The 18,800-nt window shown below is 35.4% G+C and overlaps 1 protein-coding gene across 2 annotated transcripts in view; it reads left to right on the top strand.

Annotated features, from left to right (window-relative positions):
* The window catches only part of NECTIN3 (nectin cell adhesion molecule 3), a 139,284-nt gene that overhangs the window by 31,665 nt on the left and 88,819 nt on the right, over window positions 1–18,800 (top strand). For both annotated transcript variants that reach the window (XM_082460192.1, XM_082460191.1), the window contains exon 2: window positions 13,901–14,242. In XM_082460192.1, coding sequence (XP_082316318.1) covers window positions 13,901–14,242 — 342 coding nt within the window. The remainder of the gene's footprint in view (window positions 1–13,900; window positions 14,243–18,800) is intronic.

Below are 18,800 nucleotides of genomic sequence, written 5' to 3'. Positions count from 1 at the left end.
AAAGGAATACAAAGAGGAAAAGAAGTAAAACCGTCACTGTTTGCAGATGACATGATACTATACATAGAGAATCCTAAAGATGCCACCAGAAAACAACTAGAGCTAATCAATGAATTTGGTAAAGTTGCGGGATACAAAATTAATGCACAGGAATCTCTTGCATTCCTAAACACTAACAATGAAAGATCAGAAACAGAAATTAAGGAAATAATCCCATTCACTATTGCAACTAAAAGAGTAAAATAGCTAGGAATAAACCTACCTATGGAGGTAAAAGACCTGTACTCAAAAAACTATGACACTGATGAAAGAAATCAAAGATGACACAAACAGATGGAGAGATATACCATGTTCTTGGATTGGAAGAATTAAAATCGTGAAAATGACTATACTACCCAAAGCAATCTACAGATTCAATGCAATCCCTATGAAACTACCAGTGACATTTTTTTTACAGAACTAGAACAAAAAATCTTAAAATTTGTATGGAGACACAAAAGACCCTGAATAGCAAAAGCAATCTTGTGGGGAAAAAAACGGAGCTGGAGGAATCAGACTCCCTTACTTCAGACTATACTACCAAGCTACAGGAATCAAGACAATATGGTACTGGCACAGAAACTGAAATATAGATCAATGGAACAGGATAGAAAGCCCAGAGATAAACCCACACACCTGTGGTCAACTAATCCATGACAAAGGAGGAAAGGGTATGCAATGGAGAAAAGACAGTCTCTTCAATAAGTGGTGCTGGGAAAACTGGACAGCTACATGTAAAAGAATGAAATCAGAACACTCCCTAACACCATACACAAAAATAAACTCAAAATGGATTAAAACCTAAATGTAAGGCCAGACACTGTAGAACTCTTAGAGGAAAACATAGGAAGAACAGTCTTTGACATAAATCACAGCAAGATCTTTTTTTTTTTTTTTTTTTTAAAGAATTTATTTATTTATGACTGTGTTGAGTCTTCGTTTCTGTGCGAGGGCTTTCTCTAGTTGCGGCAAGTGGGGACCACTCTTCATCGCGGTGCGCGGGCCTCTCACCATCGCGGCCTCTCTTGTTGCGGAGCACAGGCTCCAGACGCGCAGGCTCAGTAATTGTGGCTCATGGGCCCAGTTGCTCCATGGCACGTGGGATCTTCCCAGACCAGGGCTCGAACCCGTGTCCCCTGCATTGGCAGGCAGATTCTCAACCACTGTGCCACCAGGGAAGCCCAGCAAGATCTTTTTTGATCCACCTCCTAGAGTAATGGAAATAAAAACAAAAATAAACAAATGGGACCTAATGAAATTTCAAAGCTTTTGCACAGCAAAGGAAACTATAAACAGAATGAAAAGACAACCCTCAGAATGGGAGAAAATATTTGCAAACCAATCAACGGACAAAGGATTCATCTCCAAAATATATAAACAGCTCATGCAGCTCAATATTAAAAAAAAGAAACAACCCATTCAAAAAATGGGCAGAAGACCAAAATAGACATCTCTCCAAAGAAGACATACAGATGGCCAAGAGGCACATGAAAAGCTGCTCAACATCACTAATTATTAGAGAAATGCAAATCAAAGCTACAATGAGGTATCCCCCCACGCCAGTTAGAATGGGCATCATCAGAAAATCTACAAACAACCAATGTTGTAGAGGGTGTGGAGAAAAGGGAACCCTCTTGCACTCTTGTTGGGAATGTACATTGATACAGCCACTATGGAGAACAGTATGGAGGTTCCTTCAAAAACTAAAAATAGAATTACCATATGATCCAGCAATCCCACTACTGGGCATATACCCAGAGAAAACCATAATTCGAAAAGACACATGTACTGCAATATTCATTGCAGCACTGTTTACAATAGCCAGATGATGGAAGCAACCTAAATGCCCACTGACAGACGAATGGATAAAGAAGATGTGGTACATATACAATGGACTATTACTCAGCCATAAAAAGGAACAAAATTGGGTCATTTGTAGAGACATGGATGGACCTAGAGGCTGTCATACAGAGTGAAGTAAGTCAGAAATAGAAAAACAAATATCATATATTAACACATACATGTGGAATCTAGAAAAATGGTACAGATGAACCAGTTTGTAGGGCAGAAATAGCGATACAGATATAGAGAACCAATGTATGGACACCAAGGGGGGAAAGTGGGGGGTTGGGTGGGGTGAATTGGAAGATTGGGATTGACATGTATACACTAATATGTATAAAATGGATGACTAATAAGAGCCTGTTGTATAAAAAAATAAATTAAAAAAATATTGAATCTTCTAATCTATGAACAAGTATGCCTTTCTGTTTATTTTATTTAGGTCTTTGACTTCTCTCAGCCAATTTTGCAGCTTTTATCTTTACTAGTTTTTCATAGCTTTTGTCAGATCTGTCCTTAGCCTTTTTTTTTAATGCTAAACAACAGTGTTGAAAATTTCTTCCCAATTTTTCATTGCTAATTCATAGAAATATAATTGATCTTTGTATATTGATCTTAGGTCGTACATAAGACTACTACCATCCTTGCTAATTACCCTTGTTATAGTAGCTTTTTTGTAGATTCCATCTGATAGTCTACACAGATGGTTGTATTTTCTGCAAGTAAAGATAGTTTCTTTCTTTCCTGATCTGGATGCCTTTTATTTTGCTTTCTTGGCTGATTTTACTGGGTAGAATCTTCAGTATGAGGTTGCATAGGACTCAGGGAGACTGCCTGGCTCTTTAGGTTCTCTCTCCCTAGTTGTGGCTCTGGAATTCACTATGGGCGGTAAGCTGAGGCCAGTCATGTGGCTCATCTGTGTGTTTGCTGTCTCCCGGGGATCATTATCTTTTGTTGCCTGCTGCTTATTGTCTTGATATGGTTGTTTCAAGCAGTTGGGTACATGCTGTTACTCTTCTTTGGCTAGAATCAGAAGTGTCCATAGTATTACAAATCTAGTCCAATCAGGTTTTTATCCTCACCACTCACTAAAGACAGTTGCCAAATTCATTAGTTACTTTTATCAGTCCTCTTTTTTGGCCTACACAGCATTTGGAGTAATTGATCACTCTCTTTCTAGGTACTTGCTAACTTATTGTGTAGGATACTTCTTGGTCCTCTTCTTTCTTCCCTGGCCACCCTTTGCCATCTTTTTTGAATTCTATTTAACTTCCAAACCTTTAAATGTTTGAATGCTCCATGGGTGCTTAGTCTTTGTGTTGTTAATACTCTTTAGTGGTTTCATTCAGCCTAATAACTTTATATACCTTTTTACAGGTTGATTACTCTAAATTTACATTCTCAGTCCATCACTTTCTCCAGAACAGCATACTTTTATGTATTCAGCTGCTTATGAATATATCCATTTGGTTGTGAAATAGGTATCACAAACTTAACAAGTTAAAAACTGCACTTCTGAACTCTACCCCTTAAAAATGCTCCACTTCCTAATTCTCATTTTGGTAAATGGCAACTCCACCATCCCACTTACTCAGGCCATAGCTTTCGAGTAATTTTGGCTTCTCTGTTTATCTTAGACCCAATATTTGGTTCCATCACCAAAAATCCTATTTGGTCTGCTTTCAAAATACAGTATATCCAGAATCTGACCACTACTTAACACTGCCACTTTGATTAGTATGGTCCAGACCCCATCTTCTCTCTCCTTCTTTAACAAAATACATTCTTAACTGGAATCCTTGGTTTAGTCCTTTTACAAGGTAAATTAGAATATGTCATGTTTCTGCTAAAAACTGTCTAATTTTTCATTTTATCAGGATTAATAAAAGCCAAGTCCTACAAATGTATAGTCTGGTCCCCTGCTGCCACTGTGGCCTCATTTCCTGCCATTCTTCCTCTCACTTCACTATAGGGACACTGAAAGGTTCTTTTTTCTCACTTTTTCACTTTTTTCCAATCTCTGCTCCAGTGTTATTTTAAAAAGGCCTTCTTTTATCACTCTTTGATCAAAAAGTTATGGTTCTACCGTAAAGTAATAACTGTCCCTTTTACCTTCCTTTATTTTCCTCCATAGTTCTTACTATCTGGTATCTTTTTATTTTCTTGTTAATTCTGTCTTTCCAATTAGAATGTAAACCCCGTAAGGACAGGGACATCTATCTGTTCAGTACTATTCCCAGCACCTAGAACAGTGCCTGGAAACAAAGTACATACTGATAGATTAATGCCCTGGATTCTCTCAACCATTTGTGATATGTGATCCAAGCTTTTCCTTAGAATATAGGATCTCCTATGATCCCAGAGTTAGAGATTCTTTCATACTCTAATAGTATTTGAGTTTTTAGCTTATAAATAGTTTTCACATTTTATTAGTCACTTGGCTCTACTCTGTCTGCACTTATCTCTGTTTTGAGTGTTGTTTGGGGATATTGTTGAAAAGACTTTTGTTAAATATTTGAAGTTGACATGGTAAACATTTATCAGTTTAAAACAATTCAGACTAATTACTGAATGTACTGGTGTTATATTTAATTCCTCTAAAATGTTTTTAAGTGTGCTGAAACTGTTGAGGATACCTAGATTCTCTGATTTTACTAGTCTCTTGAAAATGTATACTTACTTCAGTCGTTGCTTCAAAAAATTATTCTAAATTTTGAGGAGTCTGAAAGGATCCCTACTTTAGAGGTGTTTGGAAGTGTTGTTTGTAGTTGGACACAGTACAAGTACAATCAATAAATGTTTCATTTGTATACTATTTGCATATACTTATTCTGTAGATCCTAACATTTGGAAGATCCTGGGACCTAAAATGTCCAAGATGCCTGTCATTTCTTGTAGGGTGAAAAGTAAAATGTAGTAAATGATAATATTAAAATATCAAAAAGGATAGTATTAAAGATAGATTTGTGATGACTTCTTTTAGTTCTTGGTTCATTTCTTGGACAATTGCCACTTTACTCGTACTTCCATTTCAATCAGTGTTCTTTAATGTGATCTCTAATATGAATCTCAAGTCTTTCTGTTTGTTTTTGTTTTGAAAAAATCCATAGAAGTTACATCAGTCCTATATATATTTTTTTCTGTTAGAAGCTTCTTGATCAATATATATATATTTCCTGATGACTTGAATGCTCTGGGTACTCTAAATACTCACTGAATAGTCATTCAGTCAATACAGTCAAATACACATGAAAATTCCGAATAGTTGTTTATTCTTGGTTGTTGTGTTTTCATGGGAGCCACAGGTAGGGGAAAAGCAATCCTTTCTGTCTTTCTCTTTGAAAGAATGATAAGTTCAGTTGATTAACTACAAAACTTTTTATTTGATTTATATGAAATAGACACACAGAGCAGAAACAGAACATCGTATCTTATCATGTTTTTTCCTTGGCTTCTAGAGTGTGCAGTAGCCAGGATATTACAAAGTTAAGGTCTTGCCAGACATGATAGGTTCAGTTCTTTGCTGTTCTTAGCGTCTTTATATTGTAGGCTTTACATCACCATTAATGAAGAACATACTTCAAATAACTTAGATTTTTAGTAATAAACAGTTGTTTCTCCAGTACACTTCTGCTCTCCAGTCTAACGCTCCAGTGAAGCTTCAGATGGGAGAGTCGGTGGAAGAAGGCTCAATGTTTGGGAGATCTTGAGTGTGAGGCATTCTAATATTGACCTTGGTCTAAGAACCACAAAGGAAAATCTGTTTTTCCACGGTTTTAAGATTCCATGGGGGAAAATCTTATTCAGAAATGGCTTTTAACTTTTGGGTTTAGTCTAGGATTGGAAATGTAATAGACACTTTTGTTTGCAAGCAACAGAAACTAACTGGCTAACTGAAAAACAAGGAGATAGGTCATTAGAAACTCATGGAATCTAAGGGAGAGCCAAATTATCAGTACTTAAAGGGTAGTATAAAGCCTTGAGTAAAGGTTTAAGGGTTGAAACAAACAAAAAAGTTTTACACCAGAATTGACTTTTGCAACAAGCAAAAACTACTCAGAATGTTTCTGTAGAAAAATTAGAAAGTAAAAAACCACTTATAACTTCCTAGAAATTAAAACAAAAAAAATCGAAAAGAAAAACCTGATAGTTTCATTAATATTTGTTTATGAGTAAAATTGAACACGTTAAAAACCATTTATAGTTTTTTGGTAAGTATCTGCTCAGGCTCTTCAATTATTAGAGGGTTAATTTTTTTGGTCAAATCTATCAACTTTTTCCTTGGTGGTTTTTCTTTGTTGTTGTGCTGAGAGTGGTTTTCCCCATTTAAGTATTGTAAAATATTTTAAATACATTTTTGACTCAGTGGATCCATTTTTTCTATTTCCTATCTCCAAATATTCTCTTTAGTAATGGTGGCCATTAGCCATGGTTCTTTTTTCTTTTTTTTAAAAAGTTTTTCTTTAATTAAAGTATAGTTGACTTACAATATTATATTAGTTTCAGGTGTACAACATGGTAATTTAATATAGAATATACCGCAAAGTTATTACACAATATTGATTATATTCGCTGTGCTGCACATTGTATCCTTGTAACTTTTTATTTTGTACCTAGTAGTTTGTACCTCTTAAACCCCTTCACCTGTTGTGCCCCTCTTCACAACTCTCTTCCCTTCTCTCCCCCCTTCATAACTCTCTCCCCTTCTCTCCCCTCCCCTCTCTCCCATTAGTTTATTCTATCTGTGAGGTGATATCTCATTGTGGTTTTGATTTGTATTTGTATATGATGATACAAATAAAGAGATTCTGTGTATAAGAGAAAACATATAGTATAATATTTGTCTCTCTCTGTCTTATTTCACTAAGCAGAATATCCTCCAGGTCTATCTATTTTGTTGCAAATGACAAAGTTTTATTCTTTTTTATAACTAATAGTCCATTTTGTGTGTGTGTGTGTGTGTGTATTACATCTTCTTTATGGATATTTAAGTCGTTTCTGTGTTTTGGCTATTGTAAATAATTCTGCTTGAACATTGGCATGCATATATCTTTTCAAATTAGTGCTCTTGTTTTTTCAGGTAAATACCCAGGAGTGGAATTGCTAGATCATATGGTAGTTCTATTTTTAATATTTTGAGGAACCATCATACTGCTTTTCATAGTGGCTGTACCAATTTACATTTCCACCAGCTGTGCATGAGGGTTCCTTTTTCTCCACATCCTCATCAATAGTTGTTATTTTTTGTTTTTTTGGATGATAGCCATTCTGAGTAGTGAGGTAATATCTCATTGTGGTTTTGATTTGCATTTGTATTTGATGATAGTGATGTTGACCATCTTTTCATGTACTTGTTGGCCATCTGTTTCTTCTTTGGAAAAGTGCCTGTCCAGGTCCTCTGCCCATGTTTTAATTGGGTTGTTTAGTTTTTTGATATTGAGTTGTATGAGTTCTTTGTTAAGTTTGGATAGTAACCCCTTATTGGACATACCATTTGCAAATATCTTTCCCCACTCAGTAGGTTGTGTTTTCGTTTTGTTGGTCTCTTTCACTGTGAAAAAGTGTTTAAGTTTGATTTGGTCCCATTTGTTTATTTTTGCTTTTGTTTCCCTTGCCTGAGGAGACAGATCCAAAAAAATATTGCTAAGACTAATTTCAAAGAATGTATTGCCTATGCTCTCTTATAGGAGTTTTATGTTTTCAGGTCTTGCATTTGGGTCTTTAATCCATTTTGAGTTTTTGTGTGTGGGTTTGTTTCTGGGCTCTCTATTCTGTTCCATTGATCATGTGTCTATTTTTATACCAGTACCATAGTGTTCTGATTATTGTGGCTTTGTAGTATAGTCAGAAGTCAAGGAGTGTGATCCCTCCAGCTTTTTTTGTTTTTTAATTGCTTAGGCTGTTAGGGTTCTTTTGTGGTTCCATACGAATTTTAAGATTATTTGTTCTAGTTCTGTGAAATATGCCGCTGGAATTTTGATAGGAATTGCATTGAGCCTGTAGATTGCTTTGGGTAGTATGGGTATTTTAACAATCCATGAACAGGGATATCTTTCCATTTATTTGTGTCTTTTCTTATTTCTTTTATCAGTGTCTTATAGCTTTCAATGTACAGGTCTTCACCTTCTAGGTTAAATTAATTTTTTAATTTTTTGGCCACACCATGCAGCTTGTGGGATCTTAGTTCCCTGACCAGGGATCGAATCCGGGCCCTTGGTAGCTCTAACCACTGGACTGCCAGGGAATTCCCGTCCTTGGTTAAATTTATTCCTAGGTGTTTTATTCTTTCTGGTGCAATTGTAAATGGAATTGTTTTCTTAATTTCTATCTCTGATAGTTTGTCATTGTGTATAGAAATCCGCCAGTTTTTGTATATTGATTATGTAACCTGCAACTTCACTGAATCTATTATTTCCAATTTTTTTTGGTGGAGACTTTAGTGTTTTCTATATATAGCAGCATGTCATCTACAGTGACAGTTTTACTTACTCCTTTCCAAATGGAATGCCTTTATTTCTTCTTCTTGTGTGATTGCTGTGGCTAGGACTTTAAATATTATGTTAAATAGAAGTGGCAAGAGTGTGCATGCTTGTTTTGTCCCTGATCTTAAAGGAAAAGCTTTTAGCTTTTCACCATTGAGTATGATATTAGCTGTGGGTTTGTCGTAAATGTCCTGTATTATGTTTAGGTATGTTCCCTCTGTACCAAATTTGTTGAGAGTTTATCATAAATAGATGTTAAATGCTTTTTTTTTTTTTTTTTTGCATCTGTTGAGATGATCATGTGCTTTTTTACCCTTCGCTTTGTTAATGTGGTGTATCACATTGATTGATTTACAGATATTGGACCATCCTTGCATCCTGAAATACTGCTTGATCATGATGTATGGTCCTTTTTATGTGTTGTTGAATTCTGTTTGCTAATATTTTGTTGAGGATTTTTGCATCTGTGTTCATCAGAGATACTGGTCTGCAGTTTTCTTTGTTTGTAGTGTCTTTTTCTGATTTTGGTATGAGAGTAAAGCTGGCCTTGCAGAATGAGTTTCAGAGTGTTCTCTGCTCTTTAGCTTTTTGGAATAGTTTGAGAAGGGTAGGTACTGACTCTTTAAATGTTTGATAGAATTGCCCTGTGAAGCTGTCTGGTCCTGGGCTTTAGTTTTTTTTGGAGTTTTTTGATTACTGATTCAGTTTCATTACTTGTAATTGGTTTGTTCAGATTTTCTATTTATTTGTTCCTGATTCAGTCTTAGAAGATTGTAATGTCTAGGAATTTATCCATTTTGGGGGGGGTTGTTCAATTTGTTGGTGTATAACTGTTTGTGGTATTATGATTGTTTGTTGTACTTCTGTGATGTTGGCTGTAACTTTTCTTTTGTTTCTAATTTTATTTGGACTCTCTTTTTCTGGAAGATTGTGACTAAAGGTTTATAACTTTTGTTTCTCTGTTCAAAAACCCAGCTCTTGGTTTCATTGGTCTTTTCTGTTGGTGGGTTTTTTGGGTTTTTTTTTTTGGTCTATATTTTATTTATTTCTGCTCTGATCTTTATTATTTTCCTCCTTCTACTCTCTACCTTTGGGCTTTGTCTTCTTTTTAAATTCTGTTAGATGGAAAGTTAGGTTGTTTGAGATTTTTCTTGTTTCTTCAGGTTGGCTTGTATCTTCCTTCTTGGAACTGCTTTTACTGTGTCCAATAGATTTTGGAAAGTTGTGTTTGTTTTCATTTGTCTCAAGGTATTTTTTGATTTCCTCTTTGATTTGTTCATGGACGCATTGTGGGGTTTTTTTGTAATTTGTTTTTAGTAGCATGTTGTTCAGTCTCCACATGTTTGTATTTTTTCCATTTTTCTTTCTGTAATTAATTTCTAGTTTCATACCATTGTGGTCAGAAAGGATGCTTGATATAATTTCAGTCTGTTAAATTTACTGAGACCTTTTTTGTGGCCTAGCATGTGATCTTTCCTGGAGAAAGTTCTATGTGCAGTTGAAAAGAATGTGTATTCTGTGTTGGGATGAGATATCTATTCTGTAGATATCTATTAAGTTCATCTGGTCTAATATGTCATTTAAGACCACTGTTTCCTTATTGGTTTTCTGTCTGGATGATCTATTCACTGATGTAAGTAGGGTATTATAATCCCATACTGTTACCATATTTTGTCAATTTTTCCTTTGTGTCTATTATTATTTGCTTTATATATTTAGGTGCTCCTATTAGGTGCTCCTATATTAGTTGCATATATGTTTACAAATATTACATCTGCTTCTTGGATTGATCCCTTTATCATTATATGATGTCCTTCCTTGTCTTTTGCTCTGGATTTTCTTTTAAAGTCTGTTCTGCCTGATACGAGTATTGCTACCCCATAAGCCATTATTCTTAAGGTTGTAAGGAGATATCATTAGCACTACCCCTTCGAGTTAATTCTGATACTTAATGTCTTAGTAAGGTGGGATTGCTATAACAAAACACTATAGACTGGTTGGCTTAAACATCTGACATTTATTTCTCATAGTTCTGTGAGTTTAAGAAATCCAAGATCAAGGTGCAAGCAGATTCAGTTCCTGTTGAGGACCCTTTCCTGACTTGTAGACAGCCACCTTCTTGCTTTGTCCTCACAGAGAGGGAGAGAGAGCCCTACTCTCTCTTCCTTTTCTTATGAGGACACTAATGCCAGCCTGTGGGCCCTGCCCTCATATAACCTAATTACCGCAAAAAGACCCCACCACCAGTTACGTATTCAATATATACATTTTGGAGGAACACAAACATTCAGTCCATAATACTTCCTTTATCTTATCTCTTTTCTGCCTCCACCTGAGGAAGATGATTCTGTTTATTTTTTATTTGCTTTTATTTTGAACATTATTTACTGTGATTCTGACATCAAAGAAGTACACAAAGTAAAAACTAAAAGTTCTTTCTTTAATGCTTAGTAGTATCACTCCTTAGAGTAACTAATGTTTATCTTCCAGAATATGCAAAAAATTATTGTCAGTATATATGGAATATGTGGCTCATTTTTTTACATTTAGATCTTTAATCCATCTGGATTTGTGTGTATGTGTGCGTGTGTGCATGTGTGTGTGTGTGTTTAGTAAAGCGGGGTAGATCTATTTCCAAATATTAGCTCTTGTCCTTTCATCATGTCTTGACTAATTCATTATTTCCCCACTCGTACAACATATTACATATTGTATGTCATTCTACATGTTGATCTGTTTGTGTACTTTCAATTGTTTTAAGACGTTAAGGTTTTTATTATTTTTACTTTAGTATTCTTTCTCCCCTTTACTGTGCTATTGTGGTTTTTTTTTTAAAACATATTGTCCCTAGTTTAGTTTCAAGAATTTTTGTCATGGTTTTTACTGCAGTTGCATTGAATTTGTGTGCTAACATGGAGAGATTTGCCGTCTATATAGTGAGTATTACATCTTTCTTCTCAGGAACATATCTTCCATTTACTCAAGTTAATTGCTCAGGTTTCTAGGTTCTTTACAACGTTATTCATGGGTGTTTTAAATGTTAATATTTTGCAAATATTGACTTTTTCTACAGTAAATTTGTAAAGGTTATCACCTCTTATGACATGATGAATATACATTTTGTATATACAGTTTGCATGGTTTGCAAGAAACCACATTATTTGTTCTAATAGCGCTTTACTTGGCCTTCTTAGGTTTTTCTAGTAATAGGTTTTTCAAATAATAATTTTGTCTGTTCCTTTCTTATTCTTATTCTTCCTTCTTTCCTTTTCTTGTCTCATTGAATGGGAATTTCTAGTCTTAAGTTGAATGATGATAATGACAGTGCACCATCTTGTCTTGGTCTTTCATTAATAACCATGCCCCCTTTTAAATTTTAGCATTGTGATGGCCATTGATTTGAGAAAAATCTACTTTATTATTGAGAATCCTTTTCTCAGTTGTTAGTTATTTTTTTAAAAATCAGATAATGAGGGCTTCCCTGGTGGCACAGTGGTTAAAAATCCACCTGCCAATGCAGGGGACACAGGTTCGAGCCCTGGTCTGGGAAGATCCCACATGCTGCGGAGCAACTAAGCCCGTGCACCACAACTACTGAGCCTGCAGTCTAGAGCCCGCAAGCCACAACTACTGAGTCTGTGTGCCACAACTACTGAAGCCTGCGTGCCTAGAGCCTGTGCTCCGCAACAAGAGAAGCCACCATGATGAGAAGCCCGCGCAGCACAACAAAGCGTAGCCCCTGCTTGCTGCAACTAGAGAAAGCCTGCGCACAGCAACAAAGATCCTACGCAGCCAAAAATTAAAAAATAAATAAACTAATTTTCAAAAAAATCAGATAATGACTATTGAATTCTATTAAATGTCTTTTTGGCATCAGATGAGAAAGTTACGTGACCTTTCAGTGTGATGACTAGTCTAAAAATATCCTTACACTCTTGAATATCCTACTTGGTCATTGTGTCTTTTTCTTTAAATAAAGAGCTGTATGTTCTTTCATAATATTATATGAAATTTTCAATATTTGTAAATTGCCCTTTCATTTGCGTAGTTTTGGGTACTAGGCTTACGATAGCTTGTTAAAATGCATTAGAATACTTTCATATTTTAAATGTTTTAGGTTAAATTTTAAAAGCTTTGTAATTATGCTTGAAAGCATGATAAGAGCAATGATGGTAAATTTTTTTGGACTTGATACTTTTTTGGTGGAGTGGCTAAAAGAAAGCCTTTTTCTTCCATAGCTGTTAAGTATGGTCAGTGTGAATTGTCGGTCCTTTTTTGTAATATCCTCAATCATCTCTTGGGTGGTAAAGTTTTCCCTCATATCTAACTATCTATTTGTCTATCTATCTATGTATCCATGTATGTATTTAATATATTCATTTATGGGTTTTTTTTCCTCCCAAAAAGGAAAAAATATTATTCATGGAGTTAATATTGTGTAAAGGTTTTGTTGTTGTTTAGAACTGTTGAATATGTTTAAACACATTTTTCTTGGTTATCTTTTTAAGTGATACCCTTTTGCATTTTTGTGTTTATTTAAAAATATTAATTAGACATAACTCTAAACTTTAAAGGTATTTATGCAGTTTCCATATTCAAGTGCTTATATTGGTTTACTTCTTAGTTTGAGCATTTATTTTGCCAGGACATGTATGTGAGTTGTAAACTCTCCGAGGATTTGTTATATATGTTCTAATATACCTGTCAGTGAAGAGCATCTTGCTTGAGTTTAGTATTCATGAGTATTAGTCCTATGTTCCTTAAAATGATTTATATTTCGTCCATTGCTTTTAGGAAGGAAATCAGTATTATAAAAGTGAAGTTTGGTATCATTTTATTTTAACTTTTGCTTGTAGAATAGTTTTTCTTCATCTGTGAGATAGAAAAACTTAATTTCACATTTATATGTGTTTTTTAAATTCATGTTTTCTGGCAGTTGGTCTATCTTTAACGAAGTGTTTTATACAGTTTTTTGGTAGAGGAACTCTCCAAAGGAAGAAACTTTGGTAGTATATTTGGTTTGGCAGATCCTAAATGTATTAGTTATTTGTTGCTGAGTAACAAAATACCCTAAAATTTAATAGTATTAAAACAGCATATATTTATCACCTCTCAGTTTCTTTGGGTCAGGAATCTAGGCATAGATCAGCTGGGTCCTTTGTTTCAGAGTCTCTCACAAGGCTGCAGTCAGGGTGTCAGCTAGGGCTGGGACCTTACCTGGTGGCTTGACTGGGGAAGGACCTGCTCTTAAGGTTACTCTTGGCCCAATCTAGTGCTTTTTCCACTGCAACACATATTGGTGATTATTTGATTCACTTAAGAATCATTCTTTGGGTCTTAAATCCAGCCCTGGGAACATCTAGCTCTTTTCAGTCCTTCCTGTTACTTGGTCATTAGTGTCTGTGCCTCTGTGTGTGTGTGTATACTTACACAAGGAGAAGAAGGGAGAGAGGAAAACAGGAAGGGAGGGAATTTCATCATATGTTAGTGTAACTTCTTTTCATTTTTAAGAACTATGCTTTTTTCTTTTTCCTTAGGTGCCTTAGCTGGACCAGTTATTGTGGAGCCACATGTCACAGCAGTATGGGGAAAGAATGTTTCGCTGAAGTGTTTAATTGAAGGAAATGAGACTATAACACAAATTTTATGGGAGAAGATACATGGCAAAAGTGCACAGACTGTTGCAGTTCATCATCCTCAATATGGATTCTCTGTTCAAGGAGAATATCAGGGAAGAGTCTTGTTTAAAAACTATTCACTTAATGATGCAACAATTACTCTACATAACATAGGATTCTCTGATTCTGGACAATATATATGCAAAGCTGTCACATTCCCACTTGGAAATGCTCAGTCCTCTACAACTGTAACTGTATTAGGTAGGTGTACTTGAATTGTATATCTTGGTGGTGGTGTGAGGATTATTGTAAAAGTATTTTCAAGAACTTAAAATGATTGAAATTATATATAAATGTAGGTTTAAAATAAAAGAATTCAGATATGTTTTTTCAAGTTCTGTCATAAAATTCTATGATTTTAGACTCGGTTTAAACTAAATCTTGTCCCTATCCACCTGTGTATCTATATAAAGCTGTGTAATTTATAGCTATTTTACTTTCTTCATGAAAGATTGTTTTTTATTTATAATACTAAGTGCTGAGTTTCTTTGACATTTATTTTCATTATTTCCCCTCAAATTTTCAACCTTTAATTAAATTACCATCTTTAAATAAGCTTTTCCATTTTTTAAGTGACTGTGGTCTTAGAGCCATTGACATCTCATGTTTGGTTTTCAAATTAGATTTTATTTCTGCTGTTGTGGATTTGCATAGCTATTTGAATCTTGGTCTATTGCTTGCATTGAAAGATCTTCTGCCTTTTCCTATCTGATAACCATTAAACTTTATAGCAGAATTTAGTAAGAGCTTATTAGCATTAAAATAGTCACCTGCAGTGACAGGTAAACCAATTTGGAATAGCTGGTGAGTACTTTTATAATCCTAGAAGGAGGATTAAGGAGTAAAAGCAACTGTAGCCATTTCCACCCAGAGTGGAACTCCTTTAATGGGTGGTCTTTGCTGTGAATCTGCCTGTTTGCCTATCAGGGACTTTGTAAGGTCTGCTGATAGCTTTCCCTACTCAATCCTTCTTCTTCACTTTTCTCCCAGATGTTGTTCCCTAATAAGCCTTTTGTACTCCTCATTTGATCTCAGTGTCTGCTTCCAGAGAACCAAATAACTACACAGCCTCTAATATTTAATGGCATGATTTCAGGGTCACTGTTGTGCAGGAAAGCAGTTTTGTCCAAATATGTTATATATTTTTTCATGTTGAGAAATACTATTTAAAAATAGAAATAAAATTAAATATTTGAAGGCTTTAATGTTTAAGAGCCTGCCCTAAGAGCTGTGGGAAAAATATAACTTACGTTTACAAAATTGATACTTTTGAGTACTGTTTTGATTGGAAGGCAGGGCGTAAATATCTGAAAAATCAAGTGCAAGCCATTGGGGTAAAAAAAGTCACAGAAAAATTCAGTGTCAAGAAAAAATAGATAACTAGTTCGCATGTAGAAGAGAGAACTCGTGAATAAGACTTTTTGCTTTAAATTTTAGTAATTCCCCTTAAATTAACACAATACTCAATGGTTTAAAACTCGACTGTTGATAGTATAAGACTAGTCACGCTTTTAGCTGGGTCTACTTCTCTAACTTCATCTATTCCACTCCTTGCTCTACTTCTCCCAGCAACCCAAATTTTATAATCATAATTAACTATTTACACTTCATTAACACCTATGTTTTTACATGTGTGTTTTCTTATGTCTGGAATGCCACCTTTTTCCTCCTGTCTCTTTCTTCCAGATTCTTCTATTTAACGGCTACTCATCAAACCACATCCTTTTGGAAGCCATTCTTGAAATATCTACCCCTCTGCAATTTAATGGGGTTTTTTTGCTCTTTTGCCTTTGTATCTTGAGCTTATCTTTGTTGTAGCAATTAACATAGTGCTTATTATATGTCTTCTTCACTATAAACTTGTGGTGGACCGCAACTGTGCACTTTAAAATTTAACTTTATATCCCTAAAGCCTATAAGAGTTTCTGGTATGTAGCAGTAATACACTAAATGTTATCTAAGTAGGGTATAGGAATGGGTAAATAAACTCTGTAGTTTAGAAATGTTTTGTAGAAAAGTAGTTGAGCCAGTCCTTGAATGGTGGATGGGTTTTAGGTAGGCAAAAAGGAAAGAAGTATAGGGAGGAGAATAAGTGAGCCAACGCAGGGAGGCAGAAAACAGCATATATTAGGGCAGAGTTTCTTCAGAATTGGCATTGTTGGACTTTTGGGCTGGAATTCTTGTGATGAGCTGTCCTGTGCATTGTAGACTGTTTAGCAGCATCCATGACCTCTACCCACTAGATGCTAGGAGCAGTTCCTTAAGTTTCAGCAAGTTAGAATGTCTCTCAACATGGCCAAGTGTCCTCTGCGGGACCACTGAGTAATTTGTTGATTGTTCAAAGGATTTATATAAAATACAAGAATTAAAGGCTAGAAAGGTAGAGTAGGAGCACTTTAAAGTAATCTAAATATTATGATGGGGAATTTGAGCTTTATATTGCTGGAAATGCAAACTTAGTATACAGCATTGTACTTCTTCTCACCTCTCTTCTTTTATTCTCAGATTCTTGCTGTTTATTTATTTATTTATTTTTGGCCACGCCGCATGGCATGCAGGATCTTAGTTCCCTGAGCAAGGATCAAACTTGTGCCCCCTGCAGTGGAAGCATGTAACCCTAACCACTGGACCACCAGGGAAGTCCCAGATTCTCCCTGTTTAAAACATGGTTCATGAACCAGCAGCAATGGCATCACTTGGGAGCATGTTAGAAATACAGAATTACAGACCCCTCCCAGACTTGAATGATAAATCTACATTTTAGCAAGATCCCCAAGTACTTTTTATGCACAGTAGAGTTTGAGAAACACTGCTTTGACCATCTTCTCACCTTGCTTAGAGGGATACCTAACTCGTAGACCTGATTTAGAAGTAATGTGATGAGAGTTGTGATTTAAGATGATGAGTCTGGTGTTTTTGATGGATTGAAATGAAGAGTCCTGAAATCATAATGCCTCAGCCATGAGGCCATGAAAGCTTGAAGTTAATTTTCTAATTTCTGCCACTTGAGTGAGGAAGGGAGCTACTTACAAAGGAAAAATTAGCAGAATGTTGTAACTGACTGTATATAATAAACTAGGGAGGTTTGAACAATAACAGGTTTTGAACCTTAGTGATTGAATAAATTGTTACCATTAATTTAAATGGGCATATCTGAATGAAAAACATGTTGGGGATTGGGAGGATGAGATGATGAACTCAACATTTGGCTTATTGAGTTGGAGGATACATAGGCAAACAATACCAGGTAGGTGGTTAGAAACTATAGAGTCAAGCTTTGTATCAAAAGCAAATAAAATCAGGGATCATCCAGGTAGTAGTGTTTATCAGATAAAAGTTTTTAAGAGACTTACAAAAAGTAACTGAAGGCCTAAGACTCAGTATTTATTAGGGCAGAGATTGGAAGAATTAGAGATGAGTTCAAAAAGATGGCTTTGAGAAAAACTGTCAAAGTAATATTATTCATATCAAGAGAAGATAAAAGTTTTTAAGATTACTCTAGCAGCTTTTTCCCACAGTGAGAATCAAGCCATACAGAAAATGATTTCAGTGACCATTTTTTCAGTTCTCCGAAGGCTGGCACATAGCTACTGTCATTCTAAATGCATAGCCCAGAAGTTAATTCATTACTTACAGCAGATACCTGAAGGCGTTAGAACTTAATTCTTTTGGAACTGATTGGGAAGAACTGTACTAAGTATCAAATTTTACCAAATCAGTCAAAGAGAATAGGCAAAGAAAAGTATTGAGTGTATAGATTAGGCAGTGACATTAGAGTTTCAAAGGAGTAGTAGTAATAGAAACTGAATTAAGGGAATGTAATATAGCAGAAAGCTTTGGGAACACTGAACAACAAATGCCCCATAGCAGAAGAGTTGTACAATTGGTTACTTCCTCTTGATATATGGGATATTATACAGTTGTTAAAATTTCAAGCAGCAAGAGAAGTATTGCTGCTTGAAAATAAAATGAGCCACAAAACTGTAGGTATGCCATGATTACATCTATATAGAAACTAGAAACAAATAAGAGAAGGAAATGGAAGAATATGATAATGACTGTGTTAAGATATTACAGTTGTGGATAAGTTTTCTTTGTTTTGCCAATTTTTAGTAATATTACTTCTGTAATTAAAAAAAAAAAAAAAAGATTTCCCCTGCTGCACATGATGGAGTAACAGGGATTGGATTTACCCTTTCTCTCTCTAGCAACAAGAAAACTAGGCAACTTAATAGGCATGGTAGGATTATGATCCCTGAAAGAAGGAAAATAAACAAGATGAGTTCTACAATTGCTCCAGCCTCCTCCTTAGGCAGTTTCCAGTGACAGCTCAGTGACAAGGAATTCAGGTAGAGAATGGTAGTCTCACTGAGTTTAAGAGACAGATTGGACAGGTGATTAGAATTTCTGGAGCAGAATACCGGAAAGAAGGGAACATGAGAGAGAAAGAATGTGTGTGCTTTAGAGACCCACAGAAGGGCCCTCTGAAGTCTTTGGTTTAGTACTGATCTATGTGCATGTGAGAGGAAACTTTTGAGGTGGGTGAAAGAACCAACAGAAAGAAGTAGGCTTAACAATCCTGGCATTAATGCAGGGCTGGGAAAACTTCATGTTCCCCCAAATCAGAGTATACAGGGCATTGGGTAGCATCTTAAGAGGAAGCAACAATAAAACCACTAGACAGGGAAGGGTACAGAGAAGTTAACTTTTAAATGTTGGGGAATATGAGAAAAGTAACTTTAGAAAGCAAATGAAGTGT

The sequence above is a fragment of the Balaenoptera physalus genome (genome assembly GCF_965194825.1).
Source record: "Balaenoptera physalus genome assembly, chromosome: 4".
In the NCBI taxonomy this organism is placed as follows: domain Eukaryota; kingdom Metazoa; phylum Chordata; class Mammalia; order Artiodactyla; family Balaenopteridae; genus Balaenoptera; species Balaenoptera physalus.
Note: the sequence above shows the minus strand (reverse complement) of the source record. Positions and strands in the feature narration are given on the sequence as shown.